At 41.2% G+C, this 20,875-nt stretch overlaps 1 protein-coding gene across 1 annotated transcript in view; it reads left to right on the forward strand.

Moving 5' to 3' along the window:
- Window positions 1–20,875, forward strand: part of LOC146839295 (uncharacterized) — a 123,862-nt gene that overhangs the window by 38,139 nt on the left and 64,848 nt on the right. Inside the window, 1 exon segment of the mRNA XM_085650763.1 lies at window positions 3,050–4,342. Coding sequence (XP_085506889.1) covers window positions 3,082–4,342 — 1,261 coding nt within the window. The 5' untranslated portion in view covers window positions 3,050–3,081.

Below are 20,875 nucleotides of genomic sequence, written 5' to 3' on the forward strand. Positions count from 1 at the left end.
GAGAATGGAAGCTCATTGAGGATATGTAAACGTCTTTAGTATTGAGCTATCGACAAATCTGCTCCCATTCTATTGATGATTGTAAGAAATACTTTGAGCAATGTGAACGATTCTACTGTGGCACAGGTTCAATGAATGACCTGAATCTCAAGGGTTTTTTTGTTCAAGCTCTGACCAGAAACATTATTACTAGTGAAGAAACGACAAAGGAGAGGGTATTTTGCACAAATAAGGAAGTGCTTCACCTTGTGCCTGTTTTACGTGGAAAGGAGGGGCTGTTTTTTCCTGAAAATGGGACTCATTTGAAATGCAGTCCCAGAATGATTTGTATAGTTCTATGTTGATGACTGGCTGCTGAGCTAACAAAACGGAGAGAAATGCATAATCCTTCCATCTGTGTCCTTAATAGGATAGAAAACTTTCTTCACAATAGCTAAGAAATCTCAGCTCTTTCCATTAGGGTTGCGTTAAAAGGCCCTTTCCCCATGATAAGCAGCTGTCTCCAACCCTTCATAGTGTCATAGCCTGGTCATTCCCAGGACTTTCACCCTGCATGCCCTTTTCACCTCTGGTCAAGGACTGAATGCAACATTTCTCTAACATGTTTACTTGCCTTCCCCCTTCTTCGCGCATATATACTTCTCGATCTGATATTATTCCTTCAGGACCTCTTCTCTAAGCCCTCCTGCTTTTCCTGAAATATCATATTTATATTCCCCAGCTCAGTTATGTGGAACCATTATTGCTCTAGCTCAGAGAATCTGTTGTTTGTCGCTTCCTAAAACGGCTTCATCTTGTCATCCAACTCATCCCAGTCCCTTTGTATGTCAGCGTCACCGTAACTTTCAATTTATAATTCACTCTCACACTGTTGCACCAACTGTGTGACACAACAGAATTAAAACCACTATGGAGGAGATTGACTCGCTTAACTTCCCCCTGGTAGAGACCACTTCAGCACCTAGTATTATTTGACACAGGGAGCTCTCCACTTTCTTCCCTGAGGCTTCTGCAACTTTCTTTTGAGGTGACTAGATCTGGTTAGCTGAACAACGTCAGTCCTGTAACAAATTTCAAACAACTGAATCACTAAGTTGGACCAATACCTCTGCCATTAACTCCCCACTTAGTTGTTAATGGTATGGTTCCTGCCAATCTTAAAAACACCACAGCGAATCCCTTGCTCTGGAAGCCAGGAGCATATTCCTTGTTTTTTTTAAAGTTATTACCGATATAGTTAATTCCTTTTGCTCCTAGCTGGTGTAAAGGTTTGTAGATAAGCCACTTTCTCAAGGACACTAAGGCATGATTTCGGCCATCATACAATACAGAGACAGAGCCTCAACCGATTATGGATGAGCTGAAATGGGAGCAGGAACCAATGCTTTGATCTCATAGATCTCTCTGCTGTCTTCGCTCAGTTGAGTACTCCATCTTGGTGAACCATGTTGAGGCTTTGGGCATCGGCTGCTAGGCCCAAAAGAGGTTCATATCATTCCTTACAGGCTGAACATATATTGCCAGATTGGGCAACTTTTCATCCAACAAATTGGATGCAGTTTCAGAGTGACTCGTGGGTCGTCAATCTCGCCTTATTTGTTCACCAGCCATGTAGTCCCACTTGCTGAAGCTTTATTTGAGAAAGGTGTTAGAGCATGTATGTGTTCTGACGACACCCATATCTTGCTGTGTTTAGACCGTAAACCCTCCCCTCCCCTCCTATTTCACCGAACCATGCCTTTCCTATGGCAGTGGCTGGGTTGCAATAAACTAAAGTGAAATGTAGAGAAGACAGACGTTCTGCTTGTTAATTGTCGTAATAACTTATGGCTTGATCCCTACTAGACTTCGGAGATGGACCCTCTTCCACTGTTTGCTCAACATGTGTAGAGCTTGAAAGTAAAGATCAAAAGTTCTTTCTCGGTCTGGCAAGTTCTGTCAGTTGTGTCATTGTGTATGTATCCTATTAAAAGCCTGAAAAAGATTGCCCCTTATATGACCTTAGAAAGCAGGCACCCTGTAGCAGCTGCATAGTTCGGGTCCAGTGTGGACTAGTCAAATGGCCTCTACTTACAGTTTCCTACACTCCAGAAGAATGTTTATTGTGATAGCCCAAAACACGGCCAAGGCCTCCTTCTCAGTAGTGTAATGTCTACAGTCAGCCTCCGGCAAAGCCCTAGATGCAAAGGCAATGACTTTTTTTTCCATCATGCCGCTGTTTCAGTTCCACTCTTAGGCCCTTGTCACTGGCGTCTGTAACAACGCAATGAGGCAAAACTATGCAGACTGTTAGCATTCACAAGACTCTTCTTAACATCTGCAAATTCTTCTCGCATTCCCTACTCCACACATAGTCTGGACCCTTCCCCAGCAGGGCTCGCATGGCACAAGTAAATGAGGTACAAACTGAGAATAGAATGGTTCTCACCAAAAACGCGTGCCTCTTCTTTCTTCACGGGTCCAGGTATTTCCTGTCTAGCTTTAATTGATTCATCTTTGGGGCAGACCCCGTCAGCAGAGATTGCGGGACCTAGGTAGCTCAATTCCTGACCAGTAAATTTGTGGTTTTTTCTGTTATTTAAATCTATTATCCCTCAAGGCTCAACTTCATAGGAAATATCAATTATGGTAATGCTTACCGAATTTACATAAACAAACAAAAAAGAAAGAATTACAAAAATGTAATAAGTCCGTTAAATTATAGGGTTAGGTTTGATGAGGTCATACTGATAAAATTTGAAGCTTAACAAATCCGCTCTGGATAGGGAGTCCTCTCTGGCAGGGCAGAGCGGACATATCACGGAAGGGCATTACCGAGCGGGGTTTAATTGTGCAGCAGAGTAACTCCTGTTGTCCTCGAGGACAGCCTGACCATGAGCAGGGTTGGTCCTTTCCAGCTCTTGAGACAATTTAGTTGTTTTGAGCCGTTAGCTGGACTGAACAATTTTTACTTAAAGCTTAAACAATGTGTGGTGAGACAAGAAGGAGTATTTTGACCTAATTATCCGGTGATAATGTGTTGTCTTTTCTATTTTCTTTCCCTTCACAGGCACTTGAGGACTTGAACATCAGAAATTCAGAATGGAGAAAAGGCAGGTTCCAAGACAAAAAGGGGAAGTGCAGTGTTCACATGGACCCGTTAGAGCCGCACTCCCTTCTTGTATCCATAATGTTTCATCTTCAAGATCCCAAAATGATGCTCGGAGGGACTGTGAGATGGAACCTCTATCGGGGAACCTGCCTAACATATTCCTTTTATCTTTGCTAGAGCAGTTGAAAGCCAAACTGGATAACTTGCAGAATACCCTAGAGGACGTGCCATCAAGAGTCGCTGGGCTTATGGAGCAAATCTGGATAGCAAAGGGTCTAGATTCCCTTGAAAATAGGGGGGTGTCTTTGGAGATGGTCAGTCCGGTGGTGGTTAGAGATTGTCCTCTCAGCAGGTCCCCTCCGATCAATCTTTCACTCAGGGCAAAGGAGGTGAACCAATGCCTTCAATCTACATCTTCACCTGGTCGTGATCCACAGCCGAATAAATGTCCACAACCTACGTCTCCTCATGGGCATGAACCAAAGCAGAGCCAGTACCTCCAACCTCTGTCTCCGGATGGCCCTGGACCACAGCAGGACTGTACTGGCTCTAGGTGCCCTCCTCCGGATGCTCAAGTCATTCCAGGTGAGCAAAGCCTTCGTCTTCCACCAGCGTTTGATGATGGGCAGGAACCACAGCTGGACCAGTGCATACAACTAGAACCAGAGGAACACCTGAAAAAAGAACCATTGTATGCAGATAGTTGGGACCCACAACAGAACGTCTGCCTGCAGCCACTGTTTCACGAGGGACATGAGCCACAGCGAAACCACTGCAGACAATCAGTGCTCCCAGATGGGGAGGGACCAAGTGGACACCTAAAGCAAGAGTTGTTGTGGTCTGATGGTGAGGGTCAACGGCAAAACCTCTGCAGACAACCAGCATTTCGAGAGGAACAGAGTCTGCAGCTCAGCACAGGTCTGCAGCAGGTGCTCTCTGATGCACATGAACCACATCAGAACTGCAAGACCGAACCAATGCACCTTGAGGCACTCAGTCCAGATCGCGGCTATAAGCTAGAACCACCGAGTCCTGAGGACTCTGATCAGAACTGCAAGCAAGAACCACTGCACCCTGAGAACCGAGATGAGAACTCTGACCTACAACCAATATGTACTGATGCGCAGGGCCCATCTGGATCCTCATCATTCCTGACACGGACTGTTCCTGATACTGATGGAGTTATCGCTACAGACCCATTGGAGAGAGGAGATACAGACGCAGATGGATTGCTGCTCAAAGCCATCCCAGGTATTTGGTCCGTACTGAATGAACATGCAGAATGGCTAGTAACTTGTACAGTTCTGAAGGAATGTAACATAACATATCTCCAAACTGGATAATCCAGATTTTTTTAAGGCCTGCAGGGGGCCAAATCTGAGTATGTGTGGAGTGGTATCTTTGGGGGGGCCTTGAGTACACCAGAAGCAGTTATGTACCTAGTATCGCCTTTATTTTCGCAAAGGAGCTTCTCCTTCGCGTTCAGTAATAGGCTAAGAATTGGAACTCTGAACATGAAAAATGACCTGAATTCTAGTCCATGCATCGCACGCCCCGTTCTGTTCTCAGGGCCAGTTGTATTGTAACTCACTACATCATGTAGCACAATATACAAGTTCAAAGAGGTTTCAAGTGTGGTTTGTAGGGTTATGTGCACAGAAGGTGGTCTGAATATTAAGCTGGGTTAGTTGTATTACAATATACAGGATTGGGTGATATATTTTATTATGTTTATTTTTATCTAATATGGGCCCCATTATAAGGCCTCCGCTATGTCTGCCATTATGTCTCCTATTACATTCCCCACACTTTTTCCTTCCTCTAAGTCAGCAATATCAGTGATAAAAGAAACTCTGCTGGAGGGTGGGTGAAGTTAATGGTGATTGCTCTGAGATATGTGGAATTACTGGGGAAATTTGGCATCTGATTCCCCCAGTGATTCCAGAGTACTATGATTGCACAATATATTATTGGCTCTGTGATTATGTCTGTGCGAACAATAGCTTTACAATATCGCATGCATCGTTTGAAGGCCAATTCCTCTTTCATCCTCCTTTAGATAGCTATTGTATCTTAGCCCCTCTTTAGACAATTCAGTGCACATTACGAGGTCCAAATCATGCAAGTTTCTGCCTCTCTGCACAAAATGGTGCAGTACAGAGTGTTGGATAAGCTGAACGCATAGCCCTGACAGCATCTTCCACTTTGCTACCCGCCATGGAAAAAAACACGGATCGACCAATCTGTTCATCCTCTCTGCTTGGCCATTACTGTCTGGGTGATGAAGACTAGCACATTTATGCTTGATACCAGTTCCATCCAAATACTGCTTCATCTCCCTCAAGACAAAATGTACACCATTATCCAATACCAATTCACACAGAAAATCCTCTCTGCCATGCACAAACCAAACTTGCAACCAATTTGATATGTAGTCCACAAGCACAATGGCTACTTTCTGATGCACAGGAAGCATCTGAAACAGACCAAAAAAATCATTACATTCATTGGCCCGTACTCTGTCAGGAAAACCCACTTTTGTCATAAGCAGCACTCTGTAAATCAGTCTCTTATCACTTTGCAAACAAGTGGTAACTCTTTTTAATGAACTTTTCCACATCCCAGTCCATGGCAGGCTACCAGTATTGCATCGTAAGTCTTTTGTTGTTAGATATCACACCTAAATGTCCTTCATGGCTCACCTCTGATAGTATGAACTTTGCTATCGGTCTGCAGTTTTCTTTAGGCCATTCTTTCCTCATGAAATAAATCACTTTCAATAAAATAGAATCTCCATCCAATGTCTTTCTCTACATATATATATATATTCACTGAAAAAATCATAGGTTTCACACATGTTATAGTTAGCTGGACATTTCACTCATACAAAACCATTGAAATTCCCCCGTTATAGTTAGTTCAGCTAACTATTACTCGCGCGCCCGCAATCCACTGCTGATGATGTCACATATTACATCACTCATGACATGGTCAGTGACATCACTCATGACATCACTGATGACATCACTGATGACATCATCCATGTGATAAATTAGTGCATCTTCTCACACCCTAATATAACCTTTGATACACCGACTCAAAATTTCAGAGTTCCATTCTCAAAACCATACATACTCCAATACCAAAAACTACATACCCACTTATTAACTGTTAGGTCTACATACACCTCCACTCATACACCTCCACTCATTCACCTGTACCTGTACAGCGCACGTGATGCATATGCGCGTGCTCCGTACGCGCATGCGCGTGTGCTCCGTACGCGCGTGCTCAGTACACGCATGCGCGCGTGCTTCGTACGCGCATGCACGCGTCCTACGTACACGCATGCGTGCTTGTACCGTGCGCGCACCGTAAGTCATGTGATCAAGAAACAACACTTTTCATTGGTTTATAGTAGTTTCAGTTCCAGAAACTTCCAATACCACACCCACTCCCCTCATTATTACTTCTGATTCCCTGGGAGAAGGAGCTGAGCAGCTTTTCTAGTACTTCAGTACTTCAGAATGGCAGAGCAGCAGTCATCTTCTGGGAGTGAGCAGGAGACCCTTGTGAGACAGAGACAGAGGAAACAGAAAGATTCTTTTATCTGGCAATATTTTACATTTCCACTGGGGCAGAAGAAAGTGAATGCTCCCAAAGTCACCTGCACTCTTTGTAATCGTGTCTTATCAAGAGGAGATCCTAAAAAGAAATACTCTTTTAGTATTTTCACTAGGTACGTTAGAGATGTACATCCTGTGGCTTATGCTCGAGCAGCAGCTCAGCCGAGCACATACGCAGCAGCTCAGCTGAGCACATCATCGGCAGCTCAGCAGAGCACTTCATCTGCGGCGGCAGCTTCACCTTCTTCGGTTCCTCTGGATATACACCCTCTGTTTGAGATATTGATCGTTGTCCGTGGAGGAGCCAGAAAGGAGCAAGCACGTACCTGGGGACCCGCTTGCAGTGTCCAACTGCACCCACGCTGTTTGTTTCGCTGCCGCCGACCTGTCATCTACGGCGGCAGCGCAGGACTACACTTCCCAGCCTCCCGAGCGCCACTGGGGCACTTCCGCCCGCCGTCGCGCCAGGAGGCGCTGAAAAGCGCGAGGCTCCCCCCGCGTCGCGGGACGCGCGCGGGCGGCGCAGGGAGAAGCCCGGGACAAGGGCGGGACCGTCTGTGGCCGTCAGGGGCCGGAGGAGGCCGTGCCGGGCTACACCTCTTGGTTCAGTTACCCAAACATATTATTACATTGCCCACGTATTTTGTGTATTGTAAATATCATTTGTGTAGGTGCGGTAGTATAACAATTTATTGCTCAAGGTTTTAAGTAAGATTGATATTGTTGCACTGTGTTTGACACCAGTTATGGGGAAGCGTAAGGTCTCTTATGCCCATACTGATATGAAGCAAAATAATACATCGTTACCAACCTTGACTGCTATTGATCATATGCTCCAAAAAACAATTGGGGCGGTTGCATCTGCTATTGAAAGCACTGAAAGGCGTCTTTCACTTCCTGCAGGCCTGCCCCCCCCCTCTTTATCTGTTAATAATGTATCGATCTATACTACTATGTCCCAGGATTCTTTAATAGTACCATCATTTATTGGTCTTCCAGTAATAAGATCACGACAAGAACCAGGGGATTTAGTAACTCCCCAGCAGCAGCCAGCCGGAGACTTGCTGCCTACTCAATCTAGGCTTTCCTTGTCCCCGGCTATATTCTCCATAAATGAATCCCCTGAGATCCCACTTATGCACGAGGGCCCTCTAGTACAGATGGGTCTAGATTCACTCTTAAGCCCAACTTCTACTACCGGCTCAGAGCAAAGTATTATTATTGACATGCCGCAAATGACAACCAGAGGCCAGAAGGCGCGGAGTAAGCAAAAACATTGCAATAAGGAAGGGTTGCAACCAATAAATGCTAAAAAAAAAAGAGACCTAATAAATCCTGTAAAATTGTTAGCAAAACCAGTGTGGAACAAGGGCAAAAGGATAAAAACAAATCTTCAGTTGCCCCTTCTAATAATTGTACGAGTGACCTGTTATCAGGGGAGAGCTTTTGGGGGAAAATGGAGGACATGTTGACTACTTTGATTGCACCTATTTTGTCAAAATTAGTAAACATCGAAGCTAGGGTCAATAATATGGAAACTCATGTGGTGGGGAAATCAATAGTCCCACAGGTTAATGTACCCTCTACCCTACTGCCTGCTGTACCCCAAATATCTTCGTTTGATGCACGTAGCAATCCTACGAAAACATCAGAGATGTCTGGTGGTTGTGTGCAGAAGGAGTCTATTGGCACCAGTGTTATTAACTCAGATGGAATAAACACCGTAGGACCCCCTAATTCAGCTCCTAATATAGATTTAACCACTGTAAGACCTGCTGTACATACCAGGGAGAAAACTATTACATCTATTTTACCCACGCTGAACTTACCACCCGAGGCTCGACCCTATACTGTGGTGCTAGCAAATGTTCCACCTCTTGCCCCAGACGCTTTTGAACATTGGTCAACTTTGAGGAATAAGGCCCTCCATTATTTGTCCATTAAATTTGGGTCGAATACCGCTCTTTTTTCAAACTTTAAGATGGTCAGAAGAGTTCGCTGGCTTGGTTCGTCAACTAAATCACTGAGAGGGGACTGTGTGATCGTATCGTTCCGGTCCCCTTTGCTGGTTAACCATATACTTGATAAATGCTATACTGGCCACCTAGCCGCTGACTATGTCAATATTGTTCCTCTCGACTTCTTTTATCCCCTCATACGTCGAGAAAGGTTGTGGGGTCAACTTTATAAGCAGGGGTATCCTGAAGGAGAAAGATACAACATATCAACATTTAATCATTTTGACATTTTAAGTGGGTTAGATAATAATGACTGACAGCAAACCTATTCTTCTCAAAATACATTAACTATCACTACAGAGCCTAGGTGTGATCCAATGGACAATAATTTGGGAGAATCGGGGGTAGTCCGCTGCTTACCAGAGCTTGATGGTAATGCAGGACGGCCGGCTGTATTGGAAGTGGGATTAGTCGAAAGGAATGAGAGTGGAACCATATCTTCCTTGGTAGATTCCACCCCGGCTCCACCTGTTTGTCCCCCCATTGGATCCCTACCCTGTAGCATTTGTTCTTGGAACATTGCTGGTATTAAATCTAAAATTGGTAATCCACTCTGGCAAGACTTCATCAAATTGCAAGATCTTATTTGTCTACAAGAAACATGGAGCAAGGACCCGGTACACCTAAATGGGTTCAAAACGTTCCATACTCCAGCAGTGGATACCCTCCATGGAAGGGCCAAGGGGGGGCTGTCGATCTATATATCTAACTAATTGCATCTTATAAAGATAACGGAGCCAGTTAAAGATTCCCATTTCCAGGCCTTGACAATGGTCTTGGATTTATCCACCCCGATTGTCTTAATCAACTTTTATAACAATATTCCCCCTGGGGAAGTTTCTATTGTCTGTAAGAAGTTGGCTAAAGAATTTGTACTCCTAGGAGATTTCAATGTGCATAGTGATCTGAAGGATAATGTAGATGCACAGTCCTTACTAACTGATACTTCTTTGTTAGGTTTAACCCTAATGAACACTGGTCCCACGCACTTAGCAGGCCACACTCTAGATCTTATTTTTTCTAATAAACCTAACACTCTGATATGCGCCCCTCCTACACAAGTTAATTGGACAGATCACTTTGTTCTGGAATTCCTCACCTCCCATTCAGGTAAAGTTCCACCTCTGGTGCAAGCCTTTCCTACTACACTTAGGCAATGGCATAAGATCACTCCGGAAATATTTCAGGAGCAATTTGTTGCACCTCTCATTTGCTCTGAAGAAAATGTCGACAAGGCTTTGGCCAATTATAATCAGGCTATTCTTAAGGTGGTTGATTGGATTGCCCCCATGAAAACTTTCAAACCACGCCTAGCTCGCAAACAGGAACCATGGTTTTCTGAGCATTTAAGATTACTTAAACAACTGGCGAGAAAATTAGAAAAGGTGTGGAGAACGACCCATGATGAAACGGATAAGAATCATTTTTGGGCAGCTCTTACGGAGTATCATAAAGAAATTCGAAGCGCCCGGAAAACCCACATAGAGTCTCTCCTCTCAGCCGCAGGTAATACTCCTAGGATTCTATATCAAACCCTTCAGTCATTTGTGAAACCAGCTGCTTGTGAAACCTCTGAACTAGCGTCACAAGAACTATGCAACAAAGTGGCTCAGTTTTTCACAAATAAGATAAGTAAGATACATGATGACATTACTAGATCCAATCTATCACCTATTGGAGATACGTCCCTACCCTCGGAGAAAGGAAAAGAGTCAGGATCAACGACCTTGGAAACCTTCCCTCCTATCTCCCTAGTGGAGATTGAATGTTATCTAGGCCAGATTAAGAGTGGGAGCCCCTCAGACATTATCCCGGCCAGAATCATTCCGGTTGTAGGAAGGATCCTGAGCCCACAGATTCAATGTCTCATTAACCTCTCATTAACGGAGGGTCAAGTTCCTGGGGAATGGAAGAAAGCACTAGTAAGACCCATCAGGAAAAACCCCTCCATCCCCTGGACTGACATGTCCAACCTTAGGCCTATCTCTCTACTTCCTTTTTTGGGGAAACTTATAGAGAAACATGTGACTAAACAGGTTTCACACTACATTGAACAGGCTGGTAGGCTAGATAGCTCTCAGTTTGGTTTTAGACCAAAACACAGTACTGAATCTGCCTTGCTATCTGTGACTGATGACCTTCATATGTACCAGGACAGAGGGTATTCTGTGATCTTGGTATTGTTGGATCTATCGGCAGCGTTCAATACGATATCTCATAAAATCTTAATCGAACGTTTAACTACAATTGGCATCGAGAGCACAGCACTAGCCTGGCTAAAGAGTTTTCTATCTATTCGTACCCAAGCCGTTAGCATGGGCTCATTTCAGTCGACTGAGACTTACATCACGAAGGGGGTGCCACAGGGCTCCTGTTTAAGCCCGACTCTTTTTAACATCTATGTGGCACCCCTGGCCAGAATTTTGAGAGATTTTGGGTTCGTCCCCGTTTCTTACGCCGACGATACTCAGCTCCTGTTCCCTTTCAAACTCCTCACCGATGAAGTGAGGGTGGCCTTTTCCGAAGGCATGAAGGCTGTGGCAAAATGGATGACTTCAAACTACCTTCGATGCAACGTTAATAAGACCGAAGTCATGCTTTTTGGGGAGGTAAGAACTTTGTGGACACCGGATTGGTGGCCATGCGAGCTTGGCCAAGTACCAGAACCTAAACAGGTGGTAAAAAACCTAGGGGTACGCCTCGATCGGGAGATCACTTTCAAACAACATGGCAACTGGGTGGTTGGCCAATGTTTTCATGTTATTGGACTTTTACGCAAAGTTTTTCCACTATTACCTGATTCCACCAGAAAAACTTTGGTACAGGCACTAGTATTGAGTCGCCTGGATTATTGCAACGGACTCCTATTGTCAGCTAATGAGGGAGTCCTAGCAAGACTCCAGGTGATACAAAACACCGCAGCAAGACTTGTGCTGAATGCCCCTCCTAGAACTCCTTCCAAACCCCTTCTTGACAAATTACATTGGCTCCCAATCAGTAAGAGGATTACTTTTAAGATTTACTGCCTGATTCACAAGACCATACATGGATGTGGACCTCCCTACTGGAAGAACAAATGTATTCCATATAATCCCCCACGGTCTCTTAGGTCTAGCAGTCAACTTCTACTCAGAGTACCTACCATAAAGAAGACCAGACAAGGCGGGAAAGCCTTATCGGTAGTTGGACCAACCTTCTGGAATAATCTTCCTTTCGAACTCAGACAATGCTCAGAGCACCTTAAATTTAGGAATAAAATCAAAACTGTTCTATTTTAGGAATCTCTCATCTATTCATCGCATGTACCTTTAAGCGGAATTGAACTTTATGCTACCTGCTGCTGCTGGTCTCTTTTCATCTCCCTCTCTCTCTCTATTCTGTGCGCAGAGATACTCTAATCAGAGTCGATTCTAGCGCGGTATAAACCATAAAATAAATAAATAAATAATTCTCTCACAGGAAAAAATCTTTGGATTTAATATGCTTATACTCCTTGTGGGAGATTTTAATTGCACTTTATGCAATATGATGGCAGATAATAGATGTAGTATAGGTAGAGATGATGGTTTGAGTTTGTCGCACTTTAATCATTCTACTCTGGGAGAGCAATTGAATGAACTTATTGGTCAATTTGATTTGGGCTTTATAAACGAGGTTTGCCCAACACCGCTTCCTCTTCCCCCTACGTTTAATGGGCGAGGTTGTACCTCTACGATTGACTTCGCATTTATTACAAATGGGCATGCTCGTGGCATCGTCACTTTTAATGTATCTGACATTGCACTAAGCGATCATTTTCCACTCTGTTTTTCCATTTTTATTCCAAAGAGGTCTGCCCCAAAAAAAGGTTCAGATAATGATATATTATGGGAAAACCTTGCCATTGGTTCTATCAATGGCTTTTCGCTTAAATGGGACAAGGTGGATCAAATTAATACGCTTAAAAGGGTATTTACCAACTGTGCCATTGATTTCTCAACGTGCCTAACAGTGGATGCTATTCCAGAAAATATATTGGGATCCTTTCTGTCTATTTGTAGAGAGATTAGATCTTCCTTAACGAGACAACGCAGATACAACAAAGCACAGAAGGGTGGTTGGTTTAATTCTAGATGCACCAAGGCGTACTCTCTTTTAAAGAATGCACTACATAAACAACCTAGGTGCTCAGAAGATGTACGTAAATTTAGGATACAGTACAAACTTGCCGTCAAGGATAGGAAAGAGGAGATAAGGAAGGAATCTTGGGATGCGTTGCACCAGGCGTCGGTATGCAACGATTGCGCAGGCTTTTGGAAGATCATCAGAAACCCCTTATTTAGAGAAGATCATCAGAAACCCCTTATTTAGAGAAGAGTCTTGTCCCACTCTCGAAATAGCAATCTCTGAGGACGAGTGGATTGATCACTTTTCAAAAGTGTATGAGGGGGATAGAACGTTTCCCACCCCTTGCAATCCCTCTGACTATCCAACTCTGAGAAATATGCAGTTCTCTCTGCCCGAGGTTGAAAAAGCGATTTATGTAAGCAAGGGTGGGAAGGCCCCTGGTCCAGACGGTGTACCCATAGATATATTTAAGGCAGATATGCATCTGTGGGCCCCCCTTCTGGTTCAGGTGCTAAATGCGTCAAAATTCTTGCCCACTTGGGTGGAGTCCATAATCGTCCCTATTTTTAAAAAAGGGGATCGACATGATCCGGCCTGTTACAGACCTATTTCCCTTTTAGACTCATTCACAAAAGTAGTTGGACGAATAATTTTGGACCGTCTACTCCTATGGGCTGAGGATAATTCTATTCTATCTGACCTACAATATGGTTTTCGTACTGGCCTAGGAACAGTGGAACAGGGCTTACATTTTCTGATGTTGACTGGGAAATACACTCGGGCAAGGAGGGAGAACTTGTTTGTGGCTTTTGTTGATCTCTCAGTCGCTTTTGATTGTGTGATTCATTCCAAACTGTGGATATTACTGGAACAAATTGAGGTTGAAGATAACATTATTTATTTTCTTAAATGTTTTCATAGTGAAGCTTCAGCGTCTGTACGCTATGGTCAAAATGGGGAATGCACTGGTAAAATACCAATTAGAAGCGGGGTAAGGCAAGGATGTGTCCTGGCCCCCTTCCTTTTTAACTTGTATATAAATGGTTTGGAGAAAGCTTTGTGCAATAACAATTTTGATCCCCCGCGCATCGCTGGCCGTCCGATTCCGCTACTAATGTATGCGGACGATGCTGTATTGATGTCCCGCACTCAATTGGGACTACAGCGCGTGGTTGCTAGTTTTGCCCTTTTTATGACAGAATTGGGCTTAAAAGTAAATATTCCAAAAACATTTATCATGCACTGTGGTAGAAATGTAAAATCAAAGAAGCCTATATTTATTGAAGGTCAACGGTTGGTTCTCACGCAACAATTTTCCTACCTTGGTTTTCTTTTTACTCAAAAGGACTCTTGGGGCGAGGCATTGGCTGCAAAAAAACAGGTGATGATTCGCTCGACTGCTGCCCTTAGATCCTTCGCAGGGAAACTAGGTACTAGACCACCCTTAGAGTTAATCAAAATTTATAAAGCCAAATGTGTATCCGGCGCTATGTATGGTAGTGGGATATGGGGCTTTGTGGATCCTATCCCGCTTCAGGTAGTTGAGAATACTTTCCTGAAGTTTATCCTCGCGGTCCCCAAGAGTTCCTCTAATTATAACTGTCATACAGAATTGGGACTTTCTTTCTTATCAGATCTCATTAAGCTAGAACCCGTATTATTATGGCACAGGATATGGTCAAAAGAAGAACCCAAGCTTAATCGAGATATTCTTTTAGATGTTTTAAAGTCAGATGGTCATATGAGGATACCGTGGCTGAGTTATGTACGAAAATTCCTATCTGATATAGGCAAACTGGATTACTTTTTAAATCCTCTTAACATCACAGCAATCTCACGGAAGGACCTTAAAAAAGAGGGTTTGTCATTTTTAGAATCAACAAGATGTGCTGTGGAGGTCTTAAAACCCACTGTCTTACAACATGAATTAATTTTAACTTCTTTTAATATTCAACCCTATTTGACCCATGTTCCGGGTAATTATGATAGATTTTTACTGTGTCGTTTTAGATTCGGTATTTTCCACAGATTGGTTAGTTTCCCCACAATCAACGATTGGTCTCATGATTTGTCTCCCTGCCCTTGTGATGAAATTTCTCCTCAATGTACTATGCATGTCGCATTGTTTTGTAAATTTTATAATCAAGATAGGCGAACTATATTATTGCCGTTTCTAAGGAGGATTGGACATCGCCAATGTCGTCGTGCATTTTATGATATTCAACGCCTGGACAATCATCTTTGTGTTGCAACACTTAATCTGTATTTGAAAAAAGTTATTTTTACTAGGAAAAGGATGATATTATAATGTATTTCTTTTGTAAATCTCTGGGCATCATGTATTTTTAATCAAAGTTTTTACGATTTAATGTATTTTCTATTTTTATATATACTTTTATGATTGTTTATTTACAAACGAATAAAGTTTTTCTGATCTGATCTGATCTGAGAGGGTGCATATGCGGTGCAACTTGTGTCATGCTCTAATCTGTTATGCGGACACCAGCATTCCGCTAATAGAGAGGAAGATACAGCAGCACACGTGTGACACCCTATAATTTTTGCCATGTCTGTTTTTTTCCTCTGTCCCTCAATAAACACAACGGCTCTTTTTAGAGCCACCTAACATCTAAAAAAAAAAAACAATTTTAATTCTATTTTTTTTTTCCCCGCTGTGCGCGCACCGTAGCATTCACACGCATCTCCAGAGTTACGATTTCTCGTAAACCTGGAGATGTGTCTAGTTCTTTGATTGTTGAGTAGGAACACCCACAACAACACCCATGGAACGCCCCTTCAATACACAGTGCTGCGTGTGAAGTGGCTGTATTTATGTGGAAAGGAAAAGTCACGCAGGGTGGCTTTTCCTCTCCTTGTAAATATGGAGGAGCTCCCTGCGCCACCAGTACGTTATGTAAAGTGACATAGTGGTGGCGCAGGGGCATTGTTAATTTTCCCCAGAGATGTTAAGCAAATTAAGGGTAAGACAGACAAAGGGAGAGAGACAGAAACAGAGACAGAGAGCAAGGAACTGAGAAGGAGTAAGGCAGTTAGAATGACTGAGACACATGGAGACAGGGAGAGATACATGGTTGAAAAAGTAGTGATGGAGGCAGTAAACCTAGGGGAGTAGTATAGTATAGAAGGAGTGAGGGAGTTACAAAAGAGCAGTAAAGGAAGAAGAGAGAGAGAAGGGGAATGAGAAAAGCAGAGTGAGGAGAAGTGAAGAAAAGGGAGCATGAAAGTGAAGGGGTGAGAAATACAGATATTTCAAACTTACCTGACCAACAAAATAACTTAATTATAAATAAATGTTTTTTTTTAATTGCTAGAAAAAAGGATTACATTTCCTAAATTTTCTTTCTCGATCTGAAAAAAAAGAAAAAAAGTAGTAATATTTAACAATACATTTTAGAATACAGTACACATATTTTCATATTTAATAAAGTAATTTTTTGTTTTCAGAATATATTGAATTTCACTGCAAATTGTGAAATCAATTGCATTCATCACTTAACAGCGGGCAAAAAAATTAACAATCTGAAAGATTGTTTAAAAAAAGCCCTGAATCTCTACTCAGTAAAACATACCTTGATAGAAATGTAACCTATATATTAAAAATATCATCTAAGAACAATAACTATTTGCAATAAATAACGTCTGTAAATTTTGTTGCTTAAGCTGATACACCACAATAATATCTGTCAAAGAAGTTCACAATAGAAACCGTTACCTTTCCATGAGGCCAAATGGTAATTTTTAAATTCTTTTTTGGTGAAATATCCAATGGTAATCCTATAAAATCGAAATAATGGTTTCTTCAGATGCTGCAATTTGTATATAAAATTTTGGTTTTAGAAAAATTAAGTAGGAATTTGGTAATTCTGCAGGCAAACATTGCTTGAAAATCAATTGTGAATCATTACACAGTGTCCAGCCTTTTTCACATTTTAGATAAACTGTGTAATGACCAGAAGTTATAGAAGGTCCATCATGGAAAATTATTGCAACTGCAACAAAAGTTTTTCCTGATATTGATAATTGATTTCCTGTAAACCTCTTTATTAAAGTGTCCAATTTTGTTCCATCAGCTCTACAACGTTGCATCATTAAAATTATATACTGTCCATATTTCTTTAAAAATAACGTTGATAACATTTCTGATTTACATTGAGAACATTCCATGTTGTGATTTACATCTTTAACTAATTTACTAAAAGTCACTGATTTACTCTCTGGTAATGTTAAATATATGAACCTTTCAGAATCAACATTAGAGCTGCATGTGTTCAAACAGATTTCACAACTATGTTCCCATTTAGAAGAGAGACCAAACATATTTTCTATTTCTACCCCTTCATCTTCCAGAACCATAAGCATATACATTAAGAATTCCTGTGCATCTTGCTGGACATTTTGAGTAAACTGTGTACATCCTGAACATACATCTAAAAGATTTCTAACATCAGAAGCACTTTCTATTTTAGTTTTATCATTACTCAGCTTCTCATAAAGAAAACTCAGCAGAGAACAGAATCTTTTTTCATGATTTAGTATTATCTGCTCTTGCAAACTTTCAAGATAAAATACAACATTCAGCACTACACAAGCGTAGCAGTTGACACCAGAGCTATTTTCAAAATGACAACCAACAACCTCTTCAGCATTGTCCTTTGTCTTTTTGCTTTCAATCACATCAGTCTCAATTTGTTTTCTCTTCTGTACATCCTCATTACAGATATTCTCAATTCTCCTTTTCCGACAAACAACACGTTTTTCAAACACAGGATACTGACCTAAATGAGGAGCATAGCTTCTTCTTAATCTATTATATTCCTTTACACAGTTTGCATCAGCACTAACTTTTGACTCATCAAAGTCTATCATGAATAAACCAGATATTTTTTTGACGCGTGACAAAGCAACATATGCCATACCTTCTTTAAACACACTAGATCCAATGTTTACAAAAGCACTATCTACAGTTAATCCTTGAGATTTGTGAATAGTTACAGCATATGCTAGAGAAAACGGAAACTGCTTCCTACGTACATATAAGTCTTTCACAAGCAAGAAACGAACTGAACAACAACTAATGTCTTTAACCTCTTCGATCTGATCAAATTTTATTTTTAAAAATTCAATTCCATCTTTTTTCTGGTAATTAACAAAACCCACAACTTTACCCATAGCTCCATTCACTAAACCTTTTTCTACATCCAAATTACGTCTTAAAATTACTCGGCATTTCATACATACATAAAGATTCTTTTCTAAACCAGCTGTTTTCGATATGTTTTTCTCTAGAGAATCCAATTTAGTTGTCAATTTGCTTGTCAATATAATAGTTATTCCTTCAAGCTGTATTTTATCCACAGCTTCCAGTTTTACAATCTCTTCATTTTCCAATTTCAAAAGTTCTTGATTGAATATAGAGCATTCATGTAGTGTTGGCATTAAGCAGATTACAGTATTTTTTCCAGCAATTTTCTTGTGTATATTTTCTCTGGACCTTTTGTTCTGTTGGAAACAAATTACATAGCAATCGACTCTGTAAAGCTTTTCTTCCATGTTCTGTGAGTAGTCCAATTCTGATATCGTTGAGAATACTTGCATAATCATCATCATTTGCTTGCCGCATATTGGTAATGAGTTCTTTGTACTCAAAGTATGTCCAAATATTCACATTACCTATATTTCCTAATGACTTTTTTGTGTCTTCATGTGTAAGAGTTTGAAATACTGGTTGTCCTTTAACTGGTGTGAGCTGCAGTAGATCCCCAAAAACTATAACATGTTTTCCTCCAAATAGCACGTCATAGTTTGTCTTTAGAATTTGCTGCATTCTTAAATGCACAAAGGCAAGCATTAAGTTTGATACCATGCTTACCTCATCAATAATGAGAACTTTCATTTTTTTCAATACTCTTGAAACTTCAAAACATGCTTCTCCTGTTAGCTTGTGGTATTGTATTTTGTTCTCATGCTCTACTGGTAACATTAGCAAACGATGTAAAGTAATTCCTTTAATGTTATGTGCTGCCAACCCAGTTGGAGCAGTGACAACATAAGACAAATGCGACTCAGTTGTATTCTGCAGATAACTTGTAATTACTTTAATTAAGAAACGTTTTCCAGTTCCAGCTTGTCCACTCACATACATTCTGATTGGTTCAAATGATGTGCATGAGCACTCTTTATTTTCATGTAGTAATCCATGATCAATTTGTTTTGTGACTTCCTCATAAATTTGTTGTTGTTCATCATTCAGTTGCTGTTCCAAATTTGGTAAGTTTATTAAATCTTCCTGAGCTTGATTCATAGCTGTTTCCACTTCAGTCATGGCTATTGCAGCTTCATTTTCTACGAATGGTTGTCCTAGGGGATCTTGACTGAGTGTTCCAGAACTTTGACTGTCTTGAGAACTGTCTCTAGCTACTTCCGCTGCAATTGTTGCTTCTTGTTCAATTTCTTCATTTAACATTTGTACATTAGTTGTGAAAGTACTACATTCTATGGTATCTTTGCATGCATTAAAGGAATCGTCATAGCTTTGAAAATGTCCAAGTAATTCATCCTCCGAGCGCCATGGTTTAAACAACTGTAAAAGTGCTAAGTGGTACAATTCCTTCTTGTCAGTAGTGTCGCAACTCAGCTTTCTGTGATTAATCAAACCTCCTTTTGTTTGTTTTACCAAACATCCTTCCTCACCAATGACTTTATATTTTCCATTGTTGATGTCTTCTGTGGCATTCCATTTATAAATGTAGTTCTGCAGCACTTTATAGAGACACATGTTCTCAAGATGATGACTTCTCTTTGGGTAATATGTGTCCAACATGTTTGTTCTTAAAATGTCTGTACTTTCAGGTTCGTACTCTGCTAAATATTCAATTTCTCGAATAGATTTCAGTACCCGATTTCGCATTCCTGCAAAGTCTAAACTTACCCAAATTATTCTTCTGGATTTGGAGTACAGACTTGCAGATGATAACCTATCTGAGCATTCCTATGACCCAATTTCTCGATGCGATAACATCTTTAAACTGAAACTGTATATCTTTTTACTGACAGTCTTCTCGTGAGAAATCTCTTCCCACATTTCTTTCAATTCCGTTTTCTCAGATTTAGTGATGTAAGATGTGACATACCGAGCAACAGCAATAGAATTGTCAGCTACATACTGAATATCCATGTTAGCATTCCACATGAATAAAATGACTGGGTTGTAGTCATTTATATATTTTGACTCTTCTTTTCTTCTTAGGTTGTAGGTATTTTTAGCCGATTTTCTTGTAATAGTATGTCGCACAGCTGACATAAAACTGTTTACTCTTCCTTCTGAAAGAACAGGTCATGGAAATCCAAATCGACATTTTGTGTAGAATTTATCTTTACTCTTGTACTTTCGTCGACAGTATTTTCCACACCGATGACTTTGGAAACGTAAAACTTGCTCTTTTAAGTTTTTTTCTTTGTGCTTTTAGGTATAGCACATGTTGCATATCCTTCAATGAAAGATAAAACTGCATCATCAGAATCTGTTCCAAATTTTGGGGCATCCTTGATCCACAACAGCATATGAATATGAGGAGCACCTCTTGCTTGGTACTCTTTTCTCCAAAAGAAATCCACAACTTCTCCAAGAGGTGTATTTTTTTTATTGCAGATGGAGGACATCATAGCCTCAAATCTATGATTGAAATATCTGCAAACATTAACCGGATCCAATGAGTACAATTCTCCTGCTGTCTTGTATTGGATGTTTTCAATATTTGAATTTGCCTCTCGAAGAAAATCCAGTAAATCATCCCAAGCGTACTCTGCACAGCTTAGGGTAAGGAACCATGAAGAAGTTCCTAAATTCCGTAACATACATTTCAATTCTCCATGGCGTCGGTACCAATATTCATTAGTCCCACGCTGACAAGCCATTAGATTAATTAATTGAGATTCCAAATGATCATCTCGCTGTTGCACTTTGTTCAGAAAATCCTTTGCAGACACATTATGTAGATGTACTCCAGTTTTCA

The sequence above is a fragment of the Triturus cristatus genome, chromosome 4_1, assembly GCF_964204655.1.
Source record: "Triturus cristatus chromosome 4_1, aTriCri1.1, whole genome shotgun sequence".
NCBI lineage: Eukaryota > Metazoa > Chordata > Amphibia > Caudata > Salamandridae > Triturus > Triturus cristatus.